At 47.8% G+C, this 25,663-nt stretch overlaps 1 protein-coding gene across 4 annotated transcripts in view; it reads left to right on the forward strand.

The window, feature by feature from the left end:
- sycp1 (synaptonemal complex protein 1) overlaps nt 1-25,663 on the forward strand; it is a 698,098-nt gene that overhangs the window by 181,983 nt on the left and 490,452 nt on the right. For all 4 annotated transcript variants that reach the window (XM_086011629.1, XM_086011633.1, XM_086011630.1 and 1 more), the window contains exons 7-8: nt 9,894-9,967; nt 14,495-14,553. In XM_086011629.1, the coding sequence (XP_085867755.1) occupies nt 9,894-9,967; nt 14,495-14,553 (133 nt within the window). The remainder of the gene's footprint in view (nt 1-9,893; nt 9,968-14,494; nt 14,554-25,663) is intronic.

Genomic DNA, 25,663 nt, shown 5'->3' on the forward strand with positions numbered 1-25,663 from the left:
TCGGCCGTGCGCAAAGTTTAGCGCCTGGCGCTAATTATCGCCTCCGACAGTAAACTTGGCTTTTATCGCCCCTGGAGGTGATTGGAACGCTAAATCAGGCACTTCACACCTGTCTTAAGGTGCAAAGGCCGAGGAGCGAGGCAGTACCTCAGAGCGCTGGCGAAGCAAGGAAGGGCAATTCAAAATGAACCTGCAAAGTGCTGCTCAGTACTCAAAACTCCTTCACACAGCGTTGAATCTCTCCAGAAGTCTCTGTCTCTCGCTCTCTCTCTCTTTCTCACAGAATATGTGGTGCAAAATTGTCACCGGCAAAAAAAGGCAGGAAGCGGTCGCCTTTAAATAGCGCTCCCCCAGTCCCTTTCTGACAGCAAAATGCTCCCCTCAACCTGTCGTTGCTAGCGGCAGGCGGTAAGGCAGGGGGCGCCACTCAATTTCCGGTCCGGCGCGCAAACGGGGCGTTGTGCACTCGACTGATGTCACGATCTGCCGGCTTAGGAGATCGTGGCGGTAGTGTTTAGTGCCGCCGCAAAATGTCTAGTTAATTTCGCGAGCGCCGCAAACATCGCCGCGCCTGGCCTCTAGTTGCTTTGCGCCCCAATTGGCGCTCTCTTAAGGCACTAACGGGAGGCGCAAACAACTAAATTTTTCCCCCTTAATTTTTAATCTCCTATTTCAAGTATTTATACCAAATTGAAATTGTACTTTATCAGTTTAATCGAAGTATTTTCTGTCTTTCTCAATAAACAAATAGTGGTTTCTTCTAAAGTAGCTTCCTGCAATTTTTATACATCATTACGTAACTCTTGTTTCTATTAACACTCCACTAAACGTTTAAGAGGAAATCTATATTTACATTATTCTTGAGACTTGTTTGGACTATAGAACAACAGACAAAATAAAATGGTTTGTGTTTTCCCCATTTTTGGATCTCTTCCTAAACGTCTTAATGATATATTTTTTAAAAGTCAATAAGAAGTAATATGTAATTCCTACAAATCCTCCCCTGCCCTCCCCCCTCAACAACAAGCTACTCACTTCAGGCGATCGATCAAAATCAAATACAGGAAACTTTTTTTTATCCGGGACCGACGTGGTGCCGGTTCATCAAAAATTCCGGATAACCGAAAGCTATAGTAAAAGATACGGAGAGCTCAGAGCTCTGTATAAAGCAACAAACCCCGTTGCTTAGCAACAGGTTCAGAACAATGGCCACAAGTTCCAAGCGTCTCTGTAGCTTAGCAACAGCAGCAGCCACACCCTTGCACAGCAACAGATCGAGGAAGGCAAGTAGAATATGAAGTAAAACTTACCTGAACCTACTCCTGAATTTTGCCGGTTAAACGAAATTTCCGGTTATTTAGGTGCCGGTAAATCGAAAGTTTCCTGTATTGAGAAATTTCAATTTTTAAGCAATTCAGAGCCCCTTTAAAAGCGTTTGAACTTCAAGACCTGGATGAAACTTGTTAGACGAGGGGAAAATTGATTTTTACTTGTTTCTTCCAAAATCATATTTGAAACTTGGGAAAAAAAGTGTTTTTAACACTCACCTTTTGGGAAAAGTTCATTAAAAATCTTTAAATTCTTTCAAGTCTCATTGCAATTTTGACAGAAGAAGTTGCTCCAAGTTTCTCTTTCCCTCTTCAATGCTGTCGTTAAAAATACAACAAAAAATAATAAAATAAAATCTAATTCCAAACGAAGTCATAGGGGGCGATTTTGTGATTGGGGGCGCGTTGGAGGCGGGACTGCTGCTTGTCGGGTCGATGTCCTGCCTCCATCGATTTGTGGCCAACCCACGCTATTTTCACTTGATTGACCTTGTTAAGCCCACTCAGCGGGCTTAGCAGGCCAATCAAGGGAAAGCCGGTTGCAGAGCACATCAACGTATGACGTTTCATCCTGTCAAAAATTTTTGACGAATTGTCATCGTTTGACAGCTGTGTGAAGCAGTGACATTCTCTGCAGTTTGATGAGGTTGTGGTGGTACCACCGGTTGTCCCTTACATTGAGATACATAATTCCCTTTAACTTACCTTTAAATGTATCTGTTACTGCACTCAGGCTTCATTCCTGTACTCTGCGTGATGTTGTCATGACGTCAGAGCTTGGAACCTTCTGGCAGTAGAGCTCGGAACCTGCTAGCAGTTGAGTTCGGAACCTGCTGGCAGTTGAGCTCGGAACCTGCTAGCAGTTGAGTTCGGAAACTTCTAGTTAGTCCTTGTGGCGTCCCCGCTGGGGAAAGACCTACAGTCAGCCATCTTACCTGCTACCTTACCTGTTGTATTTACCCTGTTCCTGTAAATAAACAACTTATTTATAGTTCGTCGAAGTCGAACTCGATTATTTAGTGGCGATGCACACGAATCGCTACATTGGTGACCCCGACGTGAGTACGGGAGCTCATCAATTCCAACACTACAATTGATGACCCCGTATCTATGAACGATTTTCACGGTAGCAACGCGTAGCCTGAACCTCGTCTTCCCACAAGATGACCGACGAACAACCGACGAACAACCACGGAACAGCAACCGCCTAACACCGATTCCTCCAAAGGCGACCCCGTCTTTGCGAACGTATTTGCAAGGTAAGCGCAGCTTGGAGCAGATCCCGTTTGACACGGACAAAACTCAACCGGACCCCGTTTTTTTGTGAGCAATTTTCAGAAAAGAAGCTCGCCATGGAAGCACCAGCCATTTTGCTGTCGCTACCGCAATCCATGCGGCGCCGACCACGCATTTGCTTACGGTTCCCGTACTCGTCTTTCCTACCGCCACACGGATCGTCCGCCTCTGCGTCCAAAGCAACAGCAAGTATACATCTCTCCAAGCGCGGGGTACAGCATGTTCAGGCCCACAAAATCGGAGCGCGCCCTGCGGGGATTCCACGAGGACTCGCCCCCACGAAACACGAGGATGCACTCCTCGTGCACGAGGACCCATCCCTCGCGAACCACGAGGAACTATCCCTTGTGAAAAACGACGACTCCGCCGACGACGCACCAGCCCTTCAGCCTGCTGGTTGTGTTACCTACTACACGATTCGGCGTGAACAAAAAGCATGCCGCCCTCCCGGCTGTGTTCTCCTAAATCTACAACAGTTACAAGTGTTGCCGCCCTCCAGGCAGAGTTGACCCCTCCTGAAAGCAACAACAACCCGGACCGTTGCCGCCCTTTCTCCAGTTTTCCCTTTAACAAATGCAAACCTCTACTGATGCTGCACTCATCGAGGACGGGTCCCACGGGCATCCTGTGGCCGCGATCAGCCACGTGAAAGTTGCTGGCTTCACCGATCACTGATCAACGCAGCAACTCGTCACCCTCTGTTGTGTTAACGTCGTAGCACTATGGCATGCACCGTTCCGCGTGTTCCAGCCTCTTGAAGGTTTCGCTCACCTGTCGGCGAGTTCATCGACCTCGCCTGTCAAGTCCTTCTGGATCGCTCGTTTGGCTTTCCGGCAGGGTTCGTCAGAACAAGGACTTGTTCCAACATCAACAGAGCGATCGTCCGCGTCCGCCCAACCTGACCGTCACTCTGACAAGGACTGCTGTTTCGCACGTTTCCATGTTCCTTCGCCTGATGGATACACTTTATTCGCCACGACGCGCGTAAGGATCCGCTCACGAGCAGCATCTTCAGACCTCGCCTACCAAGTCGAGACAGCACGACCGCCGTGACCACCAGCTCGTCAGACCATCTCATCCTTGGACTTTAGTTAAAGCGAATTCTGGGGGGGCCTATGTGGCGGTACCACCGGTTGTCGCTTACATTGAGATACATAATTCCCTTTAACTTACCTTTAAATGTATTTGTTGCTGCACTCAGGCTTCCATTTTTGTACTCTGCGTGATGACGTCATGACGTCAGAGCTTGGAACCTTCTGGCAGTAGAGTTCGGAACCTGCTGGCAGTTGAGCTCGGAACCTGCTAGCAGTTGAGTTCGGAAACTTCTAGTTAGTCCTCGTGGCGTCCCCCCTGGGGAAAGACCTACACCACGGTGCTCCAACAGTCAGCCATCTTACCTGCTACCTTACCTGTTGTATTTAACCTGTTCTTGTAAATAAACAACTTATTTATAGTTCATCGAAGTCGAACTCGATTATTTAGTGGCGATGCACACGAATCGCTACAAGGTCTTGAATACAAGACCCCATCAAACTTCTTTCGTTAACATCTGTGAATGCAACGGCCACCTGTCAATCCAAATGCGGAGGTCCGAAACTCTCTGCATACAAACCGACTGAAGCCTGCAGGAAGAAACAAAGGTAAGTACACTTGTAAAAACACTTTGCACTTACCTCAGATACTCACCTCTACACTCTTGCACCCATCACTTACCTTCACACCAGACTTTTGCACTCCCCCGACCCCCACAGACCCAGTACTCGCCTCGCCTTGCTGGCGCGTTTTGGACCCTTCGGGAAGCCCGTACTTGTGAGAGCAAAAAGGGAATAATCAGTTAATAGGCTTTAATCCCTTCCCGCCTCCAAGGAGACGGGACCCGGTGCAGGACGGCTACCCGCCTCCTGGGAAGATGGCATGGGGGCGGGTTGGGCACCCGCCTCCAAATTCTGCCATTTTTCCCAGCAGTTTTGGCTCCATACCCGCCTCCCCAGGGCTGGCAAAATCGCCCCCTAAGAGTCATAATGGCACAGAAGGAGGCCATTCGGCCCATCGAGCCCGTGCCAGCTCTTTGTAGAGCAATCCAGTAAGTCCCATTCCCCCACTCTATCCCCGTAGCCCTGCAAGTTTATTTCCCTCAAATACCTATCCAGTCTCCCCTTGAAAACATTGAGTGTCTCCGCTTGCACCACTTCCGTCAGCAGCGAATTCTAGGTCATCACCACTCGCTGCGTAAAAAAGTTTTTCCTCACTTCCCCCCTGTATCTCTTGCCCAAAACCTTAAATCTGTGTCCCCTAGTCCTTGTACCATCAACTTGTGGGAACAGCCTTTCCCCGTCTAGCCTATCCAAACCAGTCATAATCTTGTACACCTCTATCAAATCACCCTCAACCTCCTTTGCTCTAATGAAAACAAATCCAGCTTCTCCAACCTGTCCTTGTAGCTAAGATCCCCCATCCCCGGAACCATTCGGGTAAATCTCCTCTGCACCCTCTCAAGTGCCTTTACATCCTTCCTAAAGTGTGGTGACCAGAACTGCTCCAATTGTGGCCTAACCAGCACTTTATAAAAGTTCAGCATAACTTCTCTACTTTTGTACTCAATACCTCTATTTATGAAGCCCAAGATTCCATATGCTTTGTTAACTACTCTCTCAACATGTCCTGCCACCTTCAGGGGCCTATGCACATTAACTCCCAGGTTCCTCTGTCCCTGCACACTCTTTAAAACGGTGCCATTAAGTGTATATTGCCTCTTCCTGTTCCTTCTGCCAAAATGCATCACCTCACACTTCTCCGTATTAAATTCCATCTGCCCATTCTGCTAGCCTTTCCATGTCATGTTGCAGTCGATTGGTATCATCCTCACCCCTAAGTTTGGTGTCATTGGCAAATTTAGAAATTCTACTCTGTATTCCAATATCCAGGTCATTTATATATATCAAAAAAAGCAGTGGCCCCAGCACTGACCCTTGGGGAACACCACTGTCTACCATCCTCCAGACTGAAAAACAGCCATCTACCACAACTCCCTGTTTTCTGTCCTTAAGAAGTGAATAAAGTGGTTAAACTTCCTAAGAAGGCGTTGAGGTTATCTATCCCCAGCCTTGGCGATGAGTTGGGATCAGTTTTGGAGTTGTTTCCTCATTTTCTGCTGCCATTCCCTCCGTTTCTCACAGACTCTGAGGTACAAACGGGGGTACAAACATTTTCCCCTCTCCCATAACATGATTTAAATAACTCTGATAAATTCTTTCAAAAAGGGGACAACACCTGGCAAAATTTAACTGGAACTTTGCGCAGGACATTCATGATCACTTTCCTGTATTTCTTTCCAGCTTTAAACAATTTTCCAAATTTAAAAGAAAAAATTTCACCGCGGGCGTCAAAATTGTTTGCTCTAGCCTCCTTCCAGCGGCCATTGTAAATGTGCTGCACCTCCACCTGTCTTGTTCCAAAGTGCGACCGTTACTCAGTCCCCAGGAACGGAGTACACACGCCTGGACCCTCACCCCTCTCTTTCTCTTTTGTTGTCTCTCTCTCTCTCCCTCTGACCCTGTCTCTCCCCCAGTCTCTCGCTTTCCCCCAGTCTCTCTCTCCAGTTCCTCTCTCTCCCCAGTCTCTCTCTCTCCTAGTCTCTCTCTTTCCCCTAATCTCTCCCTCTCTCTCCCCCAGTCTCTCTCTTCCCCCCCAGTCTCTCTTTCCCCGTCCCTCTCTCTCCCCAGTCCATCTCTCTCCCCAGTCTCTCTCTCTCTCTCTCCTCTTCTCTCCCTCTCTCCCCAGTCTCTCTCTCTTCCCCAGTCTCTCTCTCTCCCTCCCGGTCTCTTTGACCAATGTAATCTGTCACCCCTTATCCTCTCTAACTTCTACCGCTGCACTATAGAGAGCATCCTGACAAACTGTATCACGGTATGGTATGGCAGCTGTAGCTCCCATGACCGGAAAGCCCTGCAGCGGGTAGTCAAAACTGCCCAACGCATTACCGGCACCCGGCTACCGACCATAGAGCATATATATCAGAAACGCTGCCTACGGAGGGCACGGTCCATCATCAAAGACCCTACCCACCCCAGCCACAGTCTGTTCGCCCTCCTACCATCTGGAAGAAGCTACAGATGCATTCGCACCCGTACGACCAGATTTAGGAACAGCTTCTTTCCCAGGGCTGTCATCCTACTGAACTCCACAAATAAACACTAAAGCCTGCTCATCTGCCAATGCACTTTATTATGGTCATATTTATGCTAATATACTGCAAGCCAAATGTATAAATGTATGTTGAATGTTTAAGTGTCCTAATCCAAATTGTACACTCTCGGGAGCCGCAAGCCTACATTTCGTTGTACTGCACTTGTGCACTAACAATGACAAAAGTTGATTTGATTTGATTTGATTTTGATTTGATTTTTCTCTCCCCCGTCTCTCTGCCCCTCCCCAGTCTCTCTCTCTCTGTCTCTCTCCCTCCCAGTCTCTCTGTGTCTCTCTCCCTCCCAGTCTCTCTCTCTCCCAGTCTCTCTCTGGTGCGATGTTTTCAAGCATGGGCAGCCAAGGTGTTGGTGTTGATAAAATTGTACCAGTGATAATTCTCATAGTAAAATTCAGCTGGACATCAATGGATTTGACATGTGAACTTGATAGCCATGCCGGAGAGCAGTACACCATTGTAGAGTACACCAGGGCAAGTGGTGCCGTATGGACGGTTTGAGCATCTGCTCCCCATGTGGATCTGGCGAGTTTCTGGATCAAGTTGAACCTACTCTCTAGTTTTTTCCCAAGGCTCTGGAGATACTGTTTATGCGATAGGGTGCAATCAATTGTGACTCCTAAATTGGAGTTTTTTTTTGCATGGTTTACCTCTGCACCGCAAAAGTAGACTTTCAAAGTTTGGTTTGCTTGATGGGTGTTGAGATGGAATGTCGAGGTGACGGTATTTTGAAGGTTTGGCCAAAGTCGCCATTAGCAGAAGTTGGCCTCCATCCTCTGTAAATCACTGGTTAGGGTCTCCTCGGTGATGGACAGATGCATGTTTTGCATGGCCAAGGCAATGTCATCAGCGTATACGAACTTCTGCACTCTGTTTCTGGCAGGTCACTGGTGTAAACGTTGAATAACATGGGTGCCAGGACAGAACCTTGACTGAGCGCTTCCTCAACTGAGGCATATACCAGAAGCATGGAAGGCATTTATTTCCTTCACTTCTGGACATCAAATGAGGACGAAGACCAGCTGCGGCACCAACAGAACCATGAACAACAGCAGCAGCACCAACAGCAGCAGCAACAACAGGAGCGCCAAGCTGCTGCTCACCCACCTGAAGCTGCACAGGCCAGAAGGGGCGATACAAAAATGGGAGGGAAAGCAGTGAGTGAGGAGGACATAAAAAACCTGCAAAAGAACATAGACAGGCTAAGTGGGCAGAAATTTGGCAGATGGAATATAATGTTGGAAAGTGTGAGGTTATGCACTTGGCAGAAAAAATCAAAGAGCAAGTTATTATCTAAATGGAGAGAAACTGCAAAGTGCTACAGTACAAAGGGATCTGGGGGCCCTGGTGCATGAAACACAGAAGGTTAGTATGCAGGTACAGCAGGTGATCAGGAAGGCCAATGGAATCTTGGCTTTTATTGCAAGGGGGATGGAGTATAAAAGCAGGGAAGTCTTGCTTCAGTTATACAGGGTACTGGTGAGACCACACCTGGAATACTGCGTACAGTTTTGGTTTCCATATTTAAGAAAAGATATACTTGCTCTCGAGGCAGTTTAGAGAAGGTTCACTCGGTTGATTCCGGAGATGAGGGGTTGACTTATGAGGAAAGGTTGAGTAGGTTGGGCCTCTACTCATTGGAATTCAGAAGAATGAGAGGCGATCTTATCGAAACATATAAGATTGTGAGGGGGCTTGATCGGGCGGATGCGGTGAGGATGTTTCCACTGATGGGTGAAACTAGAACTAGGGGGCATAATCTTAGAATAAGGGGCTGCCATTTCAAAACTGAGTTGAGGAGAAACTTCTTCACTCAGAGGGTAGTAAATCTATGGAATTTGCTACCTCAGAGAGCTGTGGAAGCTGCGACATTAAATAAATTTAAAACGGAGATAGACAGTTTCCTAGCTGATAAGGGAATTAGGGGTTACGGGGAGCGGGCAGGGAAGTGGACATGAGGGATCAGCCATGATCCTATTGAATGGTGGAGCAGGCCTGAGGGGCCATATGACCTACTCCTGCTCCTACTTCTTCTGTTCTTATGTTCTTATGGGCCAGCGCATGGAAGCCCGTCGGTGCAGGAGATAGCCCCAAACAGGGTCTACAGACACAGGGTCAGCTACCTCAACATGTCTGAGCAGCAGTGCCAAAGGCGGCTCCGACTTTCGCAAGAGGTAGTGGGTGACATCTGCGAAATGCTGCAACAAGACCTGGAGCCCAGAGGACCAGGTGGACAACCCTTACCAGTGGCCGTCAAAGTCACCACTGCACTCAACTTTTTGCCTCAGGCTCATTCCAGGCATCAGCAGCAGACATCAGCGGCATCTCCCAGGCGGCTGCACACACTTGCATCACGCAGGTAACCGATGCCCTCTTTGCCATCGCGCACAATCACATCCATTTCACCAAGGATCAAGCAAGTGTCATGGCGCGTGCGGTTGGATTAGCTAATCTGGCAGCTTTTCCAAGGGTGCAGGGCATCGTTGACTGCACACATGTGGTCCTTAAGGCACCCCATCGTAATCCAGGTATTTTTGTCAACCGCAAGGGCTTCCACTCCCTTCACGTTCAGCTGGTGTGTGACCACAAGAAGGAAATTTTGCATGTTTGTGCCAAGTACCCTGGCAGTTGCCATGACTCCTTCATACTGCGCCAGTCTAGTGTGCCTCCGCTATTCAGTCCGCTAGACCAACTTAACGGATGGCTACTTGGTGACAAGGGCTAATCCCTGAAGACGTGGCTAATGATGCCATTGAGGAGCCCATCCAATGAAGCTGAGGAGAGCGACAACTCCAGCCACATGTCCACCAGAGCCATAATCGAGCAAACCTGTCAGTTTTGGGTTAAAACTACCCATGATTCTTTATTTTTATAAACATTGTGTTTAATTTTATAGCTTGGTGTTAATATTACAGTAGGAAAACCATTCCTGATGTTTTATCACAGTAATATTAATTCTTATACAAGCTTATGTGATTTATGAGTTACATATTTCCTTAAAGATAGCATAGCTTAAAAAATCATTTTATTTAAAGTAAAAATGCAATTTGTACTTCATCCATCTCTAGACATAATGCCACAAGAGATCTGTGTTCTCTTGTGAAAGATTCCTGTTCCAAATCAACTGAAAAAATAAAAGCATGTAAGTATTTTATTGTTATAACTACTGTTATTATGGAGGTAGTGTTTGGAGAACACTTTGAGACTTAAATGATTCTGTATTATAATTTTTGTAGAAATGCAGGTGAAGGTAATGATGAAAATATTACTTAAATTAGAAAAAGTGATTTATTAGTGTGTGTTTTAAAAGTTAACAATTGAGAATATTTCCTGTTGTTTGTATCTTGAGAAAGTGCATTTAATAGTTAATAAAACAACGAGAGTTGACATAGATACAATGAGATTCTTTGCCATAAATATTGAAAATATGGAAGCTGGAAAATTAAAAGCCACATTAAGAATACAGATATGGAAAAGTATTCTCCGTATCCTCCACATACCAAAGGAGGTGGCCAAGTCAGTGTTGTAGGTTCATCATTGATAAACTTCTTTTACTTTACATTTTGAAGAACTCCAGTGATGGGAATTGGTGAGACTCTTTCATCTCCTGTCAGCTGGTGGGCACCATTGGGTTGCCAGTGTCAGTTGATGCCAAGAGCCTGTTGGATGCTTCCTTGTTGGAAGGTGAGCCTCCCAGTAGCCAATGGAGCTCCTAAATGAATGTAGGACCCTTCCCACTGACTGTCAGTGATACTTTCCTTCTATTTCCTGCAACTGTTCAAGAATTCCAGGTGCCGAGGGCTTCAACACCTAGGACGGTGGCTAGTGTGAATTAAATATGACCTTCATGTAAGCAAAACGTAGGGAGAACTTGGATGAGTCCTGATAACGGGCGCCGGGATTGTGCGCGCGATTAACCCGTTTCCGTTCATAGTGTTGCAGGCAGTATGCTTAATTGGTGCAGCCTGCTTTTTTAAATGATTTAGGTGTGTATCAGCACTACCCGTGCTGTTCCTTGGCTGCATTCATCAGCAGGGGGGCCGATATCGCAAGTGGCTAGCGCTACATAAAGGCAGCTTGCACCTCTTAAAGAGCAGGTGCATTGTGGCTGCAACAAGTAGTGGGAGTTTTTTCAAAACTAAATCAGTGCTGTGATACTTTGAGCAATGGCTGAACATACGAGAGAGCATGCACCAAGTTTATCAGACGATGAACTGGAGGCCTTGGTGGAAGAGGTGGAAAGGATGAAAGATGTCCTGTATCCACAGGGGGCCCTCCAGACACATGCTCAGGAGGCAGTGGGAAGAAATAGAGGCGGGTGTCAATGCTTGGAGTATTGCTCATTGAACATGGATGCAGGATGAAGTTTAATGATCTCACACGAGTTGTCAAGGTGAGTGACTTCCGCCTAGAAATTGGATAAGGCCCGAAAATGGGCAGGGGCACCACCCAGCGCTGTTTGCCTGTGCCGAATCTGAGCTGCCTACAAGTGCTTAAAGAGGCCTGAGACAAAAAAGGGGGAAAAAGTGCCTTTTCCACTAGGCATTCCACTGTTTCTGCTTTTACTGTACAACATGCAAGGCCAATGCAGGGAACAACATTGAGGAGTCAGGCACTATGCCTGGAGGCTCACCAGGAGGAACTATTACTCACCCAGAGAGTACAAGGAGAGGCTGTCTTTTGAGATGATGTCGGAGGAGCTTTGCATGAGGAGGCTACACTTTAGTAAGGAGGCAATCGGCCACCTCTGTTAAATGTTAAAAGAGGACCTTTAGCCGTGTTCTAGTTCCTGCAAGGCCTTGTCAGTGAACACGAAGGCCTCAAATTTTATGCGTGCGGGCCATTTCAGTCAGGCAGCGGTGACGTGCAACATCATCCACATCGCTGCGAGGGTCTACATTCAGCAAGTCATGGATATCCGGCAGGGATTCAGACTTCAGCTGTGTCACGTCCCCATGTCATGTAGGGAAATGGTGTTAGGGAAATTGATGGGATTGAAGGCCGATAAATCCCCAGGGCCTGATATTCTACATCCTAGGGTACTTAAGGGAGTGGCCCTAGAAATAGTAGATGCATTGCTGATCATCTTCCAACATTCGATGGAATCTGGAACAGTACCCATGGATTGGAGGGTAGCTAATGTTACCCCACTATTCAAAAAAGGTGGTAGAGAGAAAACGGGGAATTACAGACCGGTAAGCCTGACATCGGTAGTGGGGAAAATGCTAGAGTCCATTATAAAAGATGTAATAGCAGAGCACTTGGAAAACAGTGACAGGATCGGACAAAGTCAACATGGATTTACAAAAGGTAAATCGTGCTTGACTAATCTACTGAAATTTTTTGAGGATATAACTAGTAAAATAAATAAGGGAGAACCAGTGGATGTGGTGTATTTGGACTTTCAGAAGGCTTTCGATAAGGTCCCACATAAGAGATTAGCATGTAAAGTTCAGGCACATGGGATTGGGGGCAAGGTATTGACTTGGATAGAAAACTGGTTGGCAGACAGAAAGCAAATAGTTGGAATAAATGGGTATTTTTCCGAGTGGCAGGCAGTGACTAGTGGGGTACCGCAGGGATCAGTCCTTGGACCCCAGCTATTCACAATATATATTAATGATCTAGACAAGGGAACTAGATGTAATATCTCCAAATTTGCAGAAGACACAAAGCTGGGTGGGCGTGTGTGCTGTGAGGAGGATGCCAAGAAACTCCAGGATGATTTGGACAGGTTGGGTGATTGGGCAGAAGCATGGCAGATGCAATATAACGTGGATAAATGTGAGGTTATCCACTTTGGTGTCAAAAACAAGAAGGCAGATTATTATCTGAATGGCAATAGATTGGGAGAAGGGGAAGTGCAACGAGACCTGGGTGTCCTTGTGCACCAGTCGCTGAAGGCCAGCATGCAGGTGCAGCAGGTGGTTAAGAAGGCAAATGGTATGTTGGCCTTCATAGCGAGAGGGTTTGAGTACAGGAACAAGGATGTCTTGCTGCAGTTGTACAGGGCCTTGGTGAGACCACACCTTGAGTATTGTGTGCAGTTTTGGTCGCCTTATCTGAGGAAGGATATTCTTGCCATGGATGGAGTTCAGCGAAGATTCACCGGGCTGATACCTGGGATGGCAGGAATGACATATCAGAAGAGATTGGGTCGATTGGGCTCGTACTCGCTGGAGTTTAGAAGAATGAGAGGGGATCTCATTGAAACTTATAAAATTCTGGCAGGACTGGACAGATTCGATGCAGGGAGGATGTTCCCGATGGTCGGGGAGTCCAGAACCAGGGGTCACAGTCTGAGGATAAGGGGTCGGCCTTTTAGGACAGAAATGAGGAGGAATTTCTTCACTCAGAGAGTGGTGAACCTGTGGAATTCTCTACCACAGAAGGCAGTAGAGGACAATTCATTAAATATATTCAAGAAGGAGTTGGATATATTTCTTAAGGCTAAAGGGATCAAGGGGTATGGGGAGAAAGCAGGTACCGGGTACTGAACTTGGATGATCAGCCATGATCGCATTGAATGGCGGAGCAGGCTCGAGGGGGCGAATGGCCTACTCCTGCTCCTATCTTCTATGTTTCTATGTTTTCTATGTAACACAGCAAAGGGAGAGGTCAACACACTCCACAGGAATGCTGGCTTCCCCAAAGTGCAGGTGGTCGTTGACGGAACCCATCTCACATTGAAGGCACCCAATGATGCACCTGTCACATCCATTAGCGGGAAAGGATATCATACGTTAAATATAATGACCCTGTCTGATACCCAACTACAGATTATGAATGTCAAGGCAGATCACCGGGGAAGTGCTCATGATGCCTTCATCCTTCAGCATGCAAACTTACATAATTCCTTCACCAGAGCGTAGCAAAGATTTGAATGGATCTTAGGTGACAAGGCCTACCCGCTAAAGTCGTGGTTGATGACACCCTACCGCAGGACCAATATTTTAGCACAGGAAAGGTATAACTGTGCATGTGTGCACACGCCAAGTGGTGGAGAGGACAATAGGGGTGATGAAATCACGCTTCCGGTACCCGGACAGGTCGAGTATACTTCGGAGTACTCGCCTACCAAAGTGAATTGTGGTGATATGCTGCACATTGCACAACTTTGCTCTGCGGGAAGGGCTGACCTTTAATCACGCAGTTGAGATGCTGCTAGAAATAGACGACATGGAGGATCCCAACCTGGTTGTTGCTGAGGCCATGGTTTGTGGCCACCCCCGCCCCCAAGGCTGCCACTGCTGCAGCGGGCAGGGTGGCTAGAGAGCAGCTGGTGGCTCAGTAATTTGGACATTGATGAAAGTGGAAACATTGTTCCTCCCCTCCCCCCACAGGGAAACACACAAAAGGACAGGTAAGATTGAAAGTCAAACTGAAGTTTTATTGCAGCAATATAAACAACAATTGAAAGTTAGTGCAAACATTTTAATAAAAATTGAGGTAGTACATACAAAATGTTAAATAAAAATTAAAGTAATTAGTCAATTTTACTTTGGAAACTTTTTCTATGGCTTTCCTGCCACAAGATACATGGAACATTATCAGAGAATGATAGCCCTTACATGTAAAGCCGAGTACTTTATAATTTTATTTGACTACAGATTTTATTCTATATTAAAATAATAATTATACTTTTACTTCTGTTACTTATTTATTTTAGATGAAGCAGAAAGAGATGAAACACGGCGACTTTATACTGAAAATGCTGAAAATATTGAGGTCAGTGATACTTATCAGAATGAATTAAATAATTCTGTGCTATTGCTCAGGTTAAGTGGTGGGTTTATAGCATGCGCTGTTAAACCTGACGTGAACTATTTTTCCTCTTATTCCTCCGACTGGTAGAGCCAGAGAAGTAACCACAGTCGGCTTTCTCTCACTGTAGTGTCAGCCGTGACTCAGTTGGTAGCTCTCTTGCATCTGAGTCAGAGGATTGTGAGGTTCGAGTCCCACTACAGAGACTTGAGCACAAAAATCCAGGCTGACACTCCAATGTAGCACTGAGCGAGTGCTGCACTGTCAGAGGTGCTGTCTTTTGGATGAGATGTTAAACCAAATCTGCTGTCTCAGGTGGACATAAAAGCACTTTTTTGAAGAAGAGCAGGGGGTTATCCCAGTGTCCTGGCCAATATTTATCCCTCAATCAACATCACAAAACAGGTTATGCAGTCAGTATCACATTGCTGTTTGTGGGAGCTTGCAGTGTGCAAATTGGCTGCCGCGTTTCCTACATTACTACAGTGACTACACTTCAAAAGTACTTCATTGGCTGTAAAGTGCTTTGGGACATCCTGAGGTCGTGAAAGGCGCTATATATCTTTTCTTTTTATTTCTTCCTCCCTCTATTCAACAAAATATCTCCCCATATTCCTACTTACAGGGTTTACACCTCACAAGTTTATTTTTCTTTTCATCTCCCACAACAGGGCATTTCTTCTGTTTTCTTCTTGTTTCTGCTCAACAGAATTGCTCCCCGACATCTTAATATAGTCTTCCTCTCTCCTCACAATTGATGAATAAGGTCTCTTTTTCTCTTCCTTGAATGGTCTCTCTCTTGCTCTCTCCCTCGGCTATGCTTCAACTGGGCCCCTGAAGATCTTTCTCCTTCCCTCTTCCACCTTGTAGCAGCATCAATCCTAATATTTCTTCTTTCCTCATTCTTTGAGTGGCAACATTAAATAAAGATGGGAATTTACTCATTGAAGATGGACTTCTGCACACACATATAACACCTTTCCTAACCTCTCTGCCTACATTTTTCCTTGCTCACTGCTCTTTCACTTTTCCACTCCTGCTTAGTTATTTTTCCCCACCCTCTCCTCCCTTTTTATCTCTTCTGTTTTGCCTTTGTGTGCAAGAATTCTTTCCTGCTCAATTTCTTGCAGTATTAACACTGCTATGTAGGAAAATTGTAGCATGGGGTGGAGGTGTAAGCAGGAAGGACAGAAATCAGGAGAGCTGTGAGAAAGAAAGAAGGAAAGAAAAGAAATAAATAAATGACCAGATGATCTGTTTTGCTGCTGTTGGTTGTGGTATAAATATTCATCAGAACATTGGTAGAACCCTCTTGCTTTTCTTTGAAAAGTCCGATGGAATCTTTTATGCCACCTGAGAGACCTCGATTTTAATGTCTCGTAGAAACATAGAAGATAGGAGCAGGAGTTGGCCATTCGGCCCCTCGAGCCTGCTCCGCCATTCAATGCGATCATGGCTGATCATCCAAATTCAGTACCCGGTCCCTGCTTTCTCCCCATATCCCTTGACCCCTTTAGCCTTAAGAAATATATCCAACTCCTTCTTGAATATATTTAATGAATTGGCCTCTACTGCCTTCTGTGGTAGAGAATTCCACAGGTTCACCACTCTCTGGATGAAGAAATTCCTCCTCATCTCTGTCCTAAATGGCTTACCCCTTATCCTTAGTCTGTGACCCCTGGTTCTGGACTCCCCGATCATCGGGAACATTCTTCCTGCATCTAGTCTGTCTAGTCCTGTTAGAATTTTATAAGTTTCAATGAGATCCCCTCTCATTCTTCTAAACTCCAGCGAGTACAAGCCCAGTCGACCCAATCTCTCCTCATATGTCATTCCTGCCATCCCAGGTATCAGCCTGGTGAATCTTCGCTGCACTCCCTCCATGGCAAGAACAACCTTCCTCAGATAAGGCGACCAAAACTGCACACAATACTCAAGGTGTGGTCTCACCAAGGCCCTGTACAACTGCAGCAAGACATCCTTGTTCCTGTACTCAAACCCTCTCGCTACGAAGGCCAACATACCATTTGCCTTCTTAACCGCCTGCTGCACCTGCATGCTTACCTTCAGCGACTGGTGCACAAGGACGCCCAGGTCATGTTGCACTTCCCCTTCTCCCAGTCTATTGCCATTCAGATAATAATCGGCCTCCTTGTTTTTGACACCAAAGTGGATAACCTCGCATTTATCCACGTTATATTGCATCTGCCATGCTTCTGCCCAGTCACCCAACCTGTCCAAATCATACTGGAGTTTCTCGACATCCTCCTCACAGCACACACGCCCACCCAGCTTTGTGACGTCTGCAAACTTGGAGATATTACATCTAGTTCCCTCGTCTAGATCATTAATATATATTGTGAATAGCTGGGGTCCAAGGACCGATCCCTGCGGTACCCCACTAGTCACTGCCTGCCACTCGGAAAAAGAGCCGTTTATTCCAACTCTTTGCTTTCTGTCTGCCAACCAGTTCCCTATCCAAGTCAATACCTTGCCCCCAATCCCATGTGCCTTAACTTTACACACTAATCTCTTATGCGGGACCTTATCGAAAGCCTTTTGAAAGTCCAAATACACCACATCCACTGGTTCTCCCTTATCTATTTTACCAGTTACATCCTCAAAGAATTCCAGTAGCTTAGTCAAGCACGATTTACCTTTTGTAAATCCATGTTGACTTTGTCCGATCCGGTCACTGTTTTCCAAGTGCTCTGCCATTACATCTTTTATAATGGACTCTAGCATTTTCCCCACTACCGATGTCAGGCTTACCGGTCTGTAATTCCCCGTTTTCTCTCTACCACCTTTTTTGAACAGTGGGGTAACATTAGCTACCCTCCAATCCATGGGTACTGTTCCAGAGTCAATCGAATTTTGGAAGATGACCAGTAATGCATCTACTATTTCTAGGGCCACTTCCTTAAGTACCCTAGAAACATAGAAACATAGAAGATAGGAGCAGGAGTAGGCCATTCGGCCCTTCGAGCCTGCTCCGCCATTCAATGAGATCATGGCTGATCATCCAAATTCAGTACCCTGTCCCTGCCTTCTCCCCATATCCCTTGATCCCTTTAGCCTCAAGAAATATATCCAACTCTTTCTTGAATATATTTAATGAACTGGCCTCCACCGCCCTCTGTGGCAGAGAATTCCACAGGTTCACCACTCTCTGGGTGAAGAAATTCCTCCTCATTTCAGTCCTAAATGGCTTACCCCTTATCCTTAGACTATGACCCCTGGTTCTGGACTCCCCGGCCATCAGAAACATCCTTTCTGCATCTAGTCTGTCCAGACCTGACAGAATTTTATAGGTTTCGATGAGATCCCCTCTCAATCTTCTAAACTCCAGTGAGTATAAGCCCAATTGACACAATCTCTCCTCGTACGTCATTCCTGCCATCCCAGGTATCAGCCTGGTGAATGTTCGCTGCACTCCCTCCATGGCATGAACGTGGAGGGAGTGCAGCGAAGGATGTAGATTATCAGGCCCTCATCTGAAAGAGACGTGTTAGAGCACTGTTGCTTCAGGGAATGCGCACTGGTGTGTACCATGGATCTGATCTGGCTTTAAGTGTCATGGGGCCCCTGAAGTCAGCCGGTCACATAGAGGCTATCATGTGGGGTGGGGTGAGGTAGGGAAAAGCAATATTCAGAAAGTACAGAGGACCAGTGGCATGCATCATCCTCTTTTGGTAGAGAAAGGGAGAAGCTTGTGGATAAGTTTGTGACTTTTTGAGAAATCTTTTTAGCTGTTTTTGATACATTTTATTTCTAGTTGTATATAGCAGTGGTTCTCAAACTGGGGTCCGTGAGAAGGTTTCAGGGGTCTGCCAAAAATGTGTAGAAAAGAAGATTGACATTGTGGTGGAGCCACTAAGTGACTCCGATCAATTGTATATAATTCCCTTTAATAATATGTTAGCTACAGCCTGAGTCTGTATCTTTGTTTTCACTGTTTACATGTACAGAGCGCGATCACTTTAATAGCGCGGGTAAACGCGATGACGTCACGCCGTTCATCACGTGATCCCCCACCGGCGGGAAAAACTGATGACATCATAACGTCAGCCACGGGACCGCCCAAGCAGTCCTCGTGGAGCCTCCGAACTGACTAGACCTATATTCAATGTTCTCCTGTAGTTATCCGTTAAACTCTGTTAGTTTTAATTAAACCTCGTTTATTTGATCGCCTGAGTGGACCTCAGTCTTTTGGATAGGAACTAAACATTCCTACATTGGTGACCCCGACTTTTGCGAATGGTTTTCGCAGAAGTTACTGAACGTGGAATCGAACGCCGTTGCTTTGAAGCTACCACAGTTCTGGGAGCAACAGCCAGCCGCGTGGTTCATCCAGGCTGATGCCCGTTCGCAATCAGGAACATCCTTGCGGATCAGACCTGTTACTATCACGTGGTCTCCGCCCTCGACAGCGCCACAGCCTCGCGGATCGTCAGCCTGCTTGGTAATCCACCAGAAGATCTCAAGTATGAAACGATAAAGGCGCGGTTGTTACAGGTCTTCGGGCTCACGAAGTCGGAGTGTGCCCGCCGGCTGCTGAATATGCCCTGCCTCGGGGACTCCAGGCCGTCCGAGCTCATGAGCCAAATGCTCACGCTCCTGGGCTCCGAACCGGAATGCTTCCTCTTCAGGAAGCTATTCCTCAGCCAGCTATCGGAGCAAGTTCAGGCTGCCCTAGCCAGGTCGGAAGTCACAGACTGCGCAGAGCTGGCTGCCGATGCGGACAAGATCTTCATGGTGACACAGCAGTACTGCGCTGCCACGAAGCGCCCATCCCCCACAGACGCTGCTCCAGCCCCTCAACCTGCGGGGTTGTGCTTCTACCACGCCCGTTTTGGCGCGAAAGCAAGATGCTGCCGCCCTCCCTGCAGCTTTTCGCTCAAAAAAACCCAGCAGCCACCCTGTCGAAAGAAGACCGGTTATAACGAGCGCCCCGCGGCTGCGATGGCAATCGGTAATTCGGGAAAACTCCTCTTCATCAACGACTCCCTATCTGGTCAACGTTTCCTCTGTGACACCGGGGCGCAGTGTAGCATCCTACCCGCGTCAAATCTTAATCTACAAGCCGGGGGGCACGGCCCCTCCCTCCAGGCGGCTAATGGCGGGGCCATTCGGACCTTCGGAAGCCGGTGGTTCCAGGTGTGCTTCGGCGACCAGCGGTTTTACTGGGATTTCATCACGGCCAAATCTCTCAAGCCATCCTCGGGGCGGATTTTTTGTGCGCCAACGGCCTCCTGGTGGATGTACAGCACCGCCGGTTGATCAATGCGGCCACTTTTCACTCCATCCCATGCCACCGCGGTAACACCGTGGCGCGCACTGTCTCCTGCGCGTTCCCACCTCCGGATGACTTCACTCGCCACCTCGGAGATTTCCCAGACTTGACCAGACCCACTTTCTCTTCCACGGCCATGAAACATGGTGTCGAACATCACATCACCACTACTGGCTCCCTGGTCTACGCACGGGCCCGGCACCTCGAACCTGGCAAGCTCGCGGCTGCGAAAGCGGAGTTCGACACGATGGAGCAGTTAGGGATTATTCGCCGGTCGAATAGTCCCTGGTCTTCGCCTCTCCATATTGTTCCGAAACCTGGCGGCCTTGCGGCGCCTACCGACGCCTGAACGACGCCACTACTCCTGATCGGTACCTGATCCCTCATATTCAGGATTTCTCTGCCCATTTGACGGGAAATACCATTTTTTCCAAAAGTCGACCTTGTCCGTGGCTACCACCAGGTCCCCGTACACCCGCAAGACGTCCCAAAAACTGCAGTCATCACCCCATTCGGCCTGTTTGAATTTCTGCGGATGCCGTTTCGATTGAAGAACGCTGCACAGGCTTTCCAGCGCTTGCTGGACTCCGTGCTTCAGGACCTCAAGTTTCTATTCGTCTACCTCGATGACATCCTCATCGCCAGCCTAATAAAGAGGAGCGCATCTGCCATTTGCGCACCCTCTTTAGACGCCTCAGTCAGCAGGGCTTGATCATCAACCCGGCCAAGTGCCAGTTCGGCCTGCAGCAGATTGATTTCTTAGGCCATTGCATCACATCGGACGGCGCAATTCCCCTGCAAACGAAGGTGGAGACAGTTACTTCGTTCCCGCGCCCGCAGACTGTCAAGGCCCTGCAGGAGTTCCTCGGGATGGTAAATTTTTATCACCGGTTCGTCCCTAATGCAGCTCTGCTCATGCAGCCCCTGTACGAGGCCCTCAAGGGCAAGTCCGGCAAGGATCCGGTTAGCTGGACGGTCGACATGGACCGGGCGTTCGTCGACACAAAAGGCGCTTTAGCCAACGCAACCATGCTGGCACACCCGCTGCCAGGTGCCACCATCGCCCTTACCACCGATGCATCAGACTATGCCATCGGTGCAGCGCAGGAACAGTGGGTGCATGGGACATGGCAACCGCTGGCGTTTTTCAGCCGTGAACTACGGCGAAACGAACGGAGGTATAGCACGTTCGACCGGGAGTTGCTGGCCCTTTTGCTGGCCATCCGCCATTTCCGGTTCTTGCTAGAGGGACGTCCATTCACGGCTTTTGTGCACCATAAGCCACTAACATTCGCTATGGCCAAGACCGCCGAACCGTGGTCAGCTCGGCAACAACGTCAGTTGACGTTTATCTCAGAATTCACCACTGACATTCAGCATGTGTCCGGTAAAGACAACCTGGTGGTGGATTGCCTCTCCTGCGCGACCGTTCATGCAGTCCAGCTCGGCATCGACTATGCCCTCATGGCTGCGGATCAAGCCTCGGATCCGGAAGTCCAATCTTACAGAACCAACCCCTCTAGCCTCCAAGCGGCCGACGTCAAATTCCATGCCGCGGGCACTACGCTACTCTGCGACGTCTCCGTAGGAGATCCTCGCCCTATCGTCCCGGTCGCCTGGCGCCGAAAAGTTTTTGATGCCATACACGGGTTGTCGCACCCTGGCATGAAGGCCTCGCAACGGCTGATGTCGCCCAAATTCGTGTGGCGGGGTATGCACATGGATGTTCGCGACTGGGCCAACACCTGCGTGGTCTGCCAAAAGGCCAAGGTGCAGCGTCACGTCAAGGCTCCATTGGCCACTTTCGCTGTTCCGGAACGTAGGTTTGATCATGTGCATGTGGACCTGGTGGGGCCACTTCCGCCTTCGCACGGGTTTACTCATCTTCTTACAATGGTGGACCGCACCACTCGATGGCCGGAGGCGGTTCCTTTGTCGTCCACCAGTTCCGCAGACGTCGCCAGGGCGTTCATCTCCTCTTGGGTTGCCCGTTTCGGGGTACCGGCGGACATCTCGACTGATCGTGGGCCGCAGTTTTCTTCGGAGCTCTGGAACGCTGTGGCTCAGGGGCTCGGCGTCAAGCTACATCGCACCACTGCCCATCCACAGGCGAACAGCCTGTGCGAACGATTCCACAGGTCGCTCAAGGCCGCACTGCGAGCCAGCCTTCAAGGCACGGGCTGGATGGATAGGCTTCCCATGGGTTCTTTTGGGTCTTCGTACGGCACCTAAAGAAGATTTCAATCGTCCACGGTGGAGCTCATATATGGCCAGCCGCTACGCGTACCAGGGGATTTCCTTCCGACTCCAACAGATCCATGGTCCGCATCCCAGCAACTCGTCAGACACCAGGAGGCAGCCAGAAGTTTCGCTCCAGTGCCTACGTCGCATCACGGCTTGCAGAGCTCCCACGTCCCAGCTGAGCTGAAGAACGCCGACTGTGTTTATCCGCCACGACGCTCATCAGGACCCGCTCAAACCCCCTTACACTGGTCCTTTCTGCGTGATAGAGCCGGGAGACAAATCTTTCTCGGTCGATGTCGGAGGTAAACCGGACCACATTTCGGTTGACCGGTTGAAGCCGGCTCACTTGGACCTTGACCGCCCGGTCGAGATCGCACAACCGCCGAAACATGGCCGACCGCCCACAGTCGCCATGCCAGATCAATCGCAACCACCCGCCAGCTCGCCCGCCGTCCATCAGCTTCCACTTCAAGGCTACAGAAGTCGATCTGACAGGCTTGTCAGGCCTCCTCGCCATTTTACTTTTGCTATTAAAGACAATTCTGGGGGGGCGCATGTGGCGGAGCCACTAATGGGGGCACGGTGGCATAGTGGTTAGCACTGTTGCCTCACAGCGCCAGGGACCCGGGTTCAAATCTGGCCTCGGGCGACTGTCTGTGTGGAGTTTGCACATTCTCCCTGTGTCTGCGTGGGTTTCCTCCGGGTGCTCCGGTTTCCTCCCACAGTCCAAAGATGTGCAGGTTAGGTTGATTTGGCTATGATAAATTTACCCTTAGTGTTAGGGGATTAAATACGTGGGGTTGCGGGGATAGGGTGGGATATGTGTCGGTGCAGGCTCGATGGGCCGAAATGGCCTCTATCTGCACTGTAGATTCTGTGATTCTGTGATTCTGTGAATGGACTCCGATCAATTGTATATAATTCCCTTTAATAATATGTTAGCTACAGCCTGAGTCTGTATCTTTGTTTTCACTGTTTACATGTACAGAGCGCGGGAAAAACGTGATGACGTCATGACGTCAGCCACGGGACCGCCCAAGCAGTCCTCATGGAGCCTCCGAACTGACTAGACCTATATTCGATGTTCTCCTGTAGTTATCCATTAAACTCTGTTAGTTTTCATTAAACCTCGTTTATTTGATCGCCTGAGTGGACCTCAGTCTTTTGGATAGGAACTAGACATTCCAACAATATGATAATAGTCCAATTAGAATCGGAGTTGGGACATGCAACGGCTGAGATGCCTTGTTAATCAAGGGATGCTCCAATAAGACTGAATCAGAGCCGTGGTCTCTCTGTGTTTTCACAGGTTTTGGTTGAAGTGTGGAGAGAGAGAGAGAAAGAGAAAGCAAGCTGGCCCGTGTGCGAGGCAGTGTTGGCGGTGGTGTTTGGATACAGCGCACGGAGGGAGACCCTGGAGGGAGGGAGGGGGATAGGGCAAGGAGCTAAGATGCTGAGTCATTGCCCGGTGAACAGCACTGAGAATTAGTGACTATCTTATATTGATGGCCTCTAGTTATGCTCTTCCCCACAAGTGGAAACATTATCTCTGTATCCACTCTATCAAAATTTTTCATAATTTTGAAGACCTCTATTAGGTCACCCCTGTACAGAATTAACAGCGGGGCTGGGGTTATTTGTCTCTGGCCAGTCAGAAGCCTCTGAGCTGCTCCAGGGACCCCCTTGCGGTTTTGAAGCGCTCCCCTATTCCTGAGTTCTGACCCCCGGACTTATTCGGTGGCGATGTGGACAGAAAACAACGTGACTCATAGTTTGGGTGCAAAACAGAGCAGTATTTATTGAAAACAAAAGAAAGAAACAACTTAAAATAACACTTTTGCTTAAATGCAGTACACTTAGTGTCCACTAGAGGGCTCCCTACTCAGTGCAACTCTCCTTTGATTAATACACGCAGTACATTCAGTGTCCACTAGAGGGCTCCCTGCTGAGTGCAACACTGCTTTTACTTTAAAATCTAGTACTTTTTACTTAAAAGACCCTTTACTCACTACAGCACCTCAGCTTAGTGGCTTTTAATGAAAAACACAGCACTTTAATACAGTTACTTTAAAACAGCTAACAGCGTTCACCACAGCACTCCTTTGCTTGGTGCAACACCCCTTTTAATACAGTTTTAAATACAGTACTTTAAAACAGCTACTCCTTTTTAATACAGTTTTAAATACCGAATCCAGTGTTCACTATAGCACTTCTCTGCTAGGTGCAACACTGTCTTACTTAAATAGGGGAGGAAAAATGGACACAACGAGTGAAATCGACTAAAATCACAGTTCTAACAAAATTCCCACTTTACTCCCACCCCTATGCCTATCCTAAATTGCCTTGTGGAAGGCCAGAAAAATATATGCTCACCACTGTAATGCCAGCTCCGTGCCCTGCGAACTTAGATCTTCACTGCCCCGAAGTGAAAAACACCCCAGTGTTTTAAAAGTAAACTGCCGGTGTTTCGCTTCCACAGACACACTCCCACGCTGTAGAGGCACACGGAGGCAAGGCCAGAGAGAGAGGGAGAGCTTCTGGGAAGCCATCTTTTATACCCCCATTTGGGGCCCGCCCAGCTCCGGAGGTTTCTGGGCTAAAACAAAAGGGATCCAACTGTCCCATTGTCCAGTAATGGGTGATTCATCCAAACCTTTTCATTTTAAACTGTTCCTTTTCGCAGTTCAAATGTCTCTTCAAATTGTCTGTGATTGGCTTTGAATGTGTTTCCATTCATCAATGAGTTTTGAATGGAGCTGTCCTGGTTTGAAAAAAACTAGTCTTTCTGTGATTGCTGAGTAAACAGCTTTGGAGGCTAGTGTAAACAAAGCCATTGTCCTGTGGTCAACTGAAACTGCACTCTCAAGTGGTTAATCCCTTGTGTACACAAAGTAGCAGTTCCTGTAAACAAACATCGATTATCTGCTGGGGGGGGGGTGGGGACTCCCCTTTGATTGGCATCTCCATTATTATGGAGGTAGTGTTTGGAGAACACTTTGAGACTTAAATGATTCTGTATTATAATTTTTGTAGAAATGCAGGTGAAGGTAATGATGAAAATATTACTTAAATTAGAAAAAGTGATTTATTAGTGTGTGTTTTAAAAGTTAACAATTGAGAATATTTCCTGTTTGTATCTTGAGAAAGTGCATTTAATAGTTAATAAAACAACGAGAGTTGACATGGATACAATGAGATTCTTTGCCATAAATATTGAAAATATGGAAGCTGGAAAATTAGAAAGCCACATTAAGAATACAGATATGGAAAAGTATTCTCCGTATCCTCCACATACCAAAGGAGGTGGCCAAGTCAGTGTTGTAGGTTCATCATTGATAAACTTCTTTTACTTTACATTTTGAAGAACTCCAGTGATGGGAATTGGTGAGACTCTTTCATCTCCTGTCAGCTGGTGGGCACCATTGGGTTGCCAGTGTCAGTTGATGCCAAGAGCCTGTTGGATGCTTCCTTGTTGGAAGGTGAGCCTCCCAGTAGCCAATGGAGCTCCTAAATGAATGTAGGACCCTTCCCACTGAC

This window comes from Somniosus microcephalus, chromosome 18 (assembly GCF_052327205.1).
Source record: "Somniosus microcephalus isolate GS21.2 chromosome 18, FLI_Smic_1.0, whole genome shotgun sequence".
NCBI lineage: Eukaryota > Metazoa > Chordata > Chondrichthyes > Squaliformes > Somniosidae > Somniosus > Somniosus microcephalus.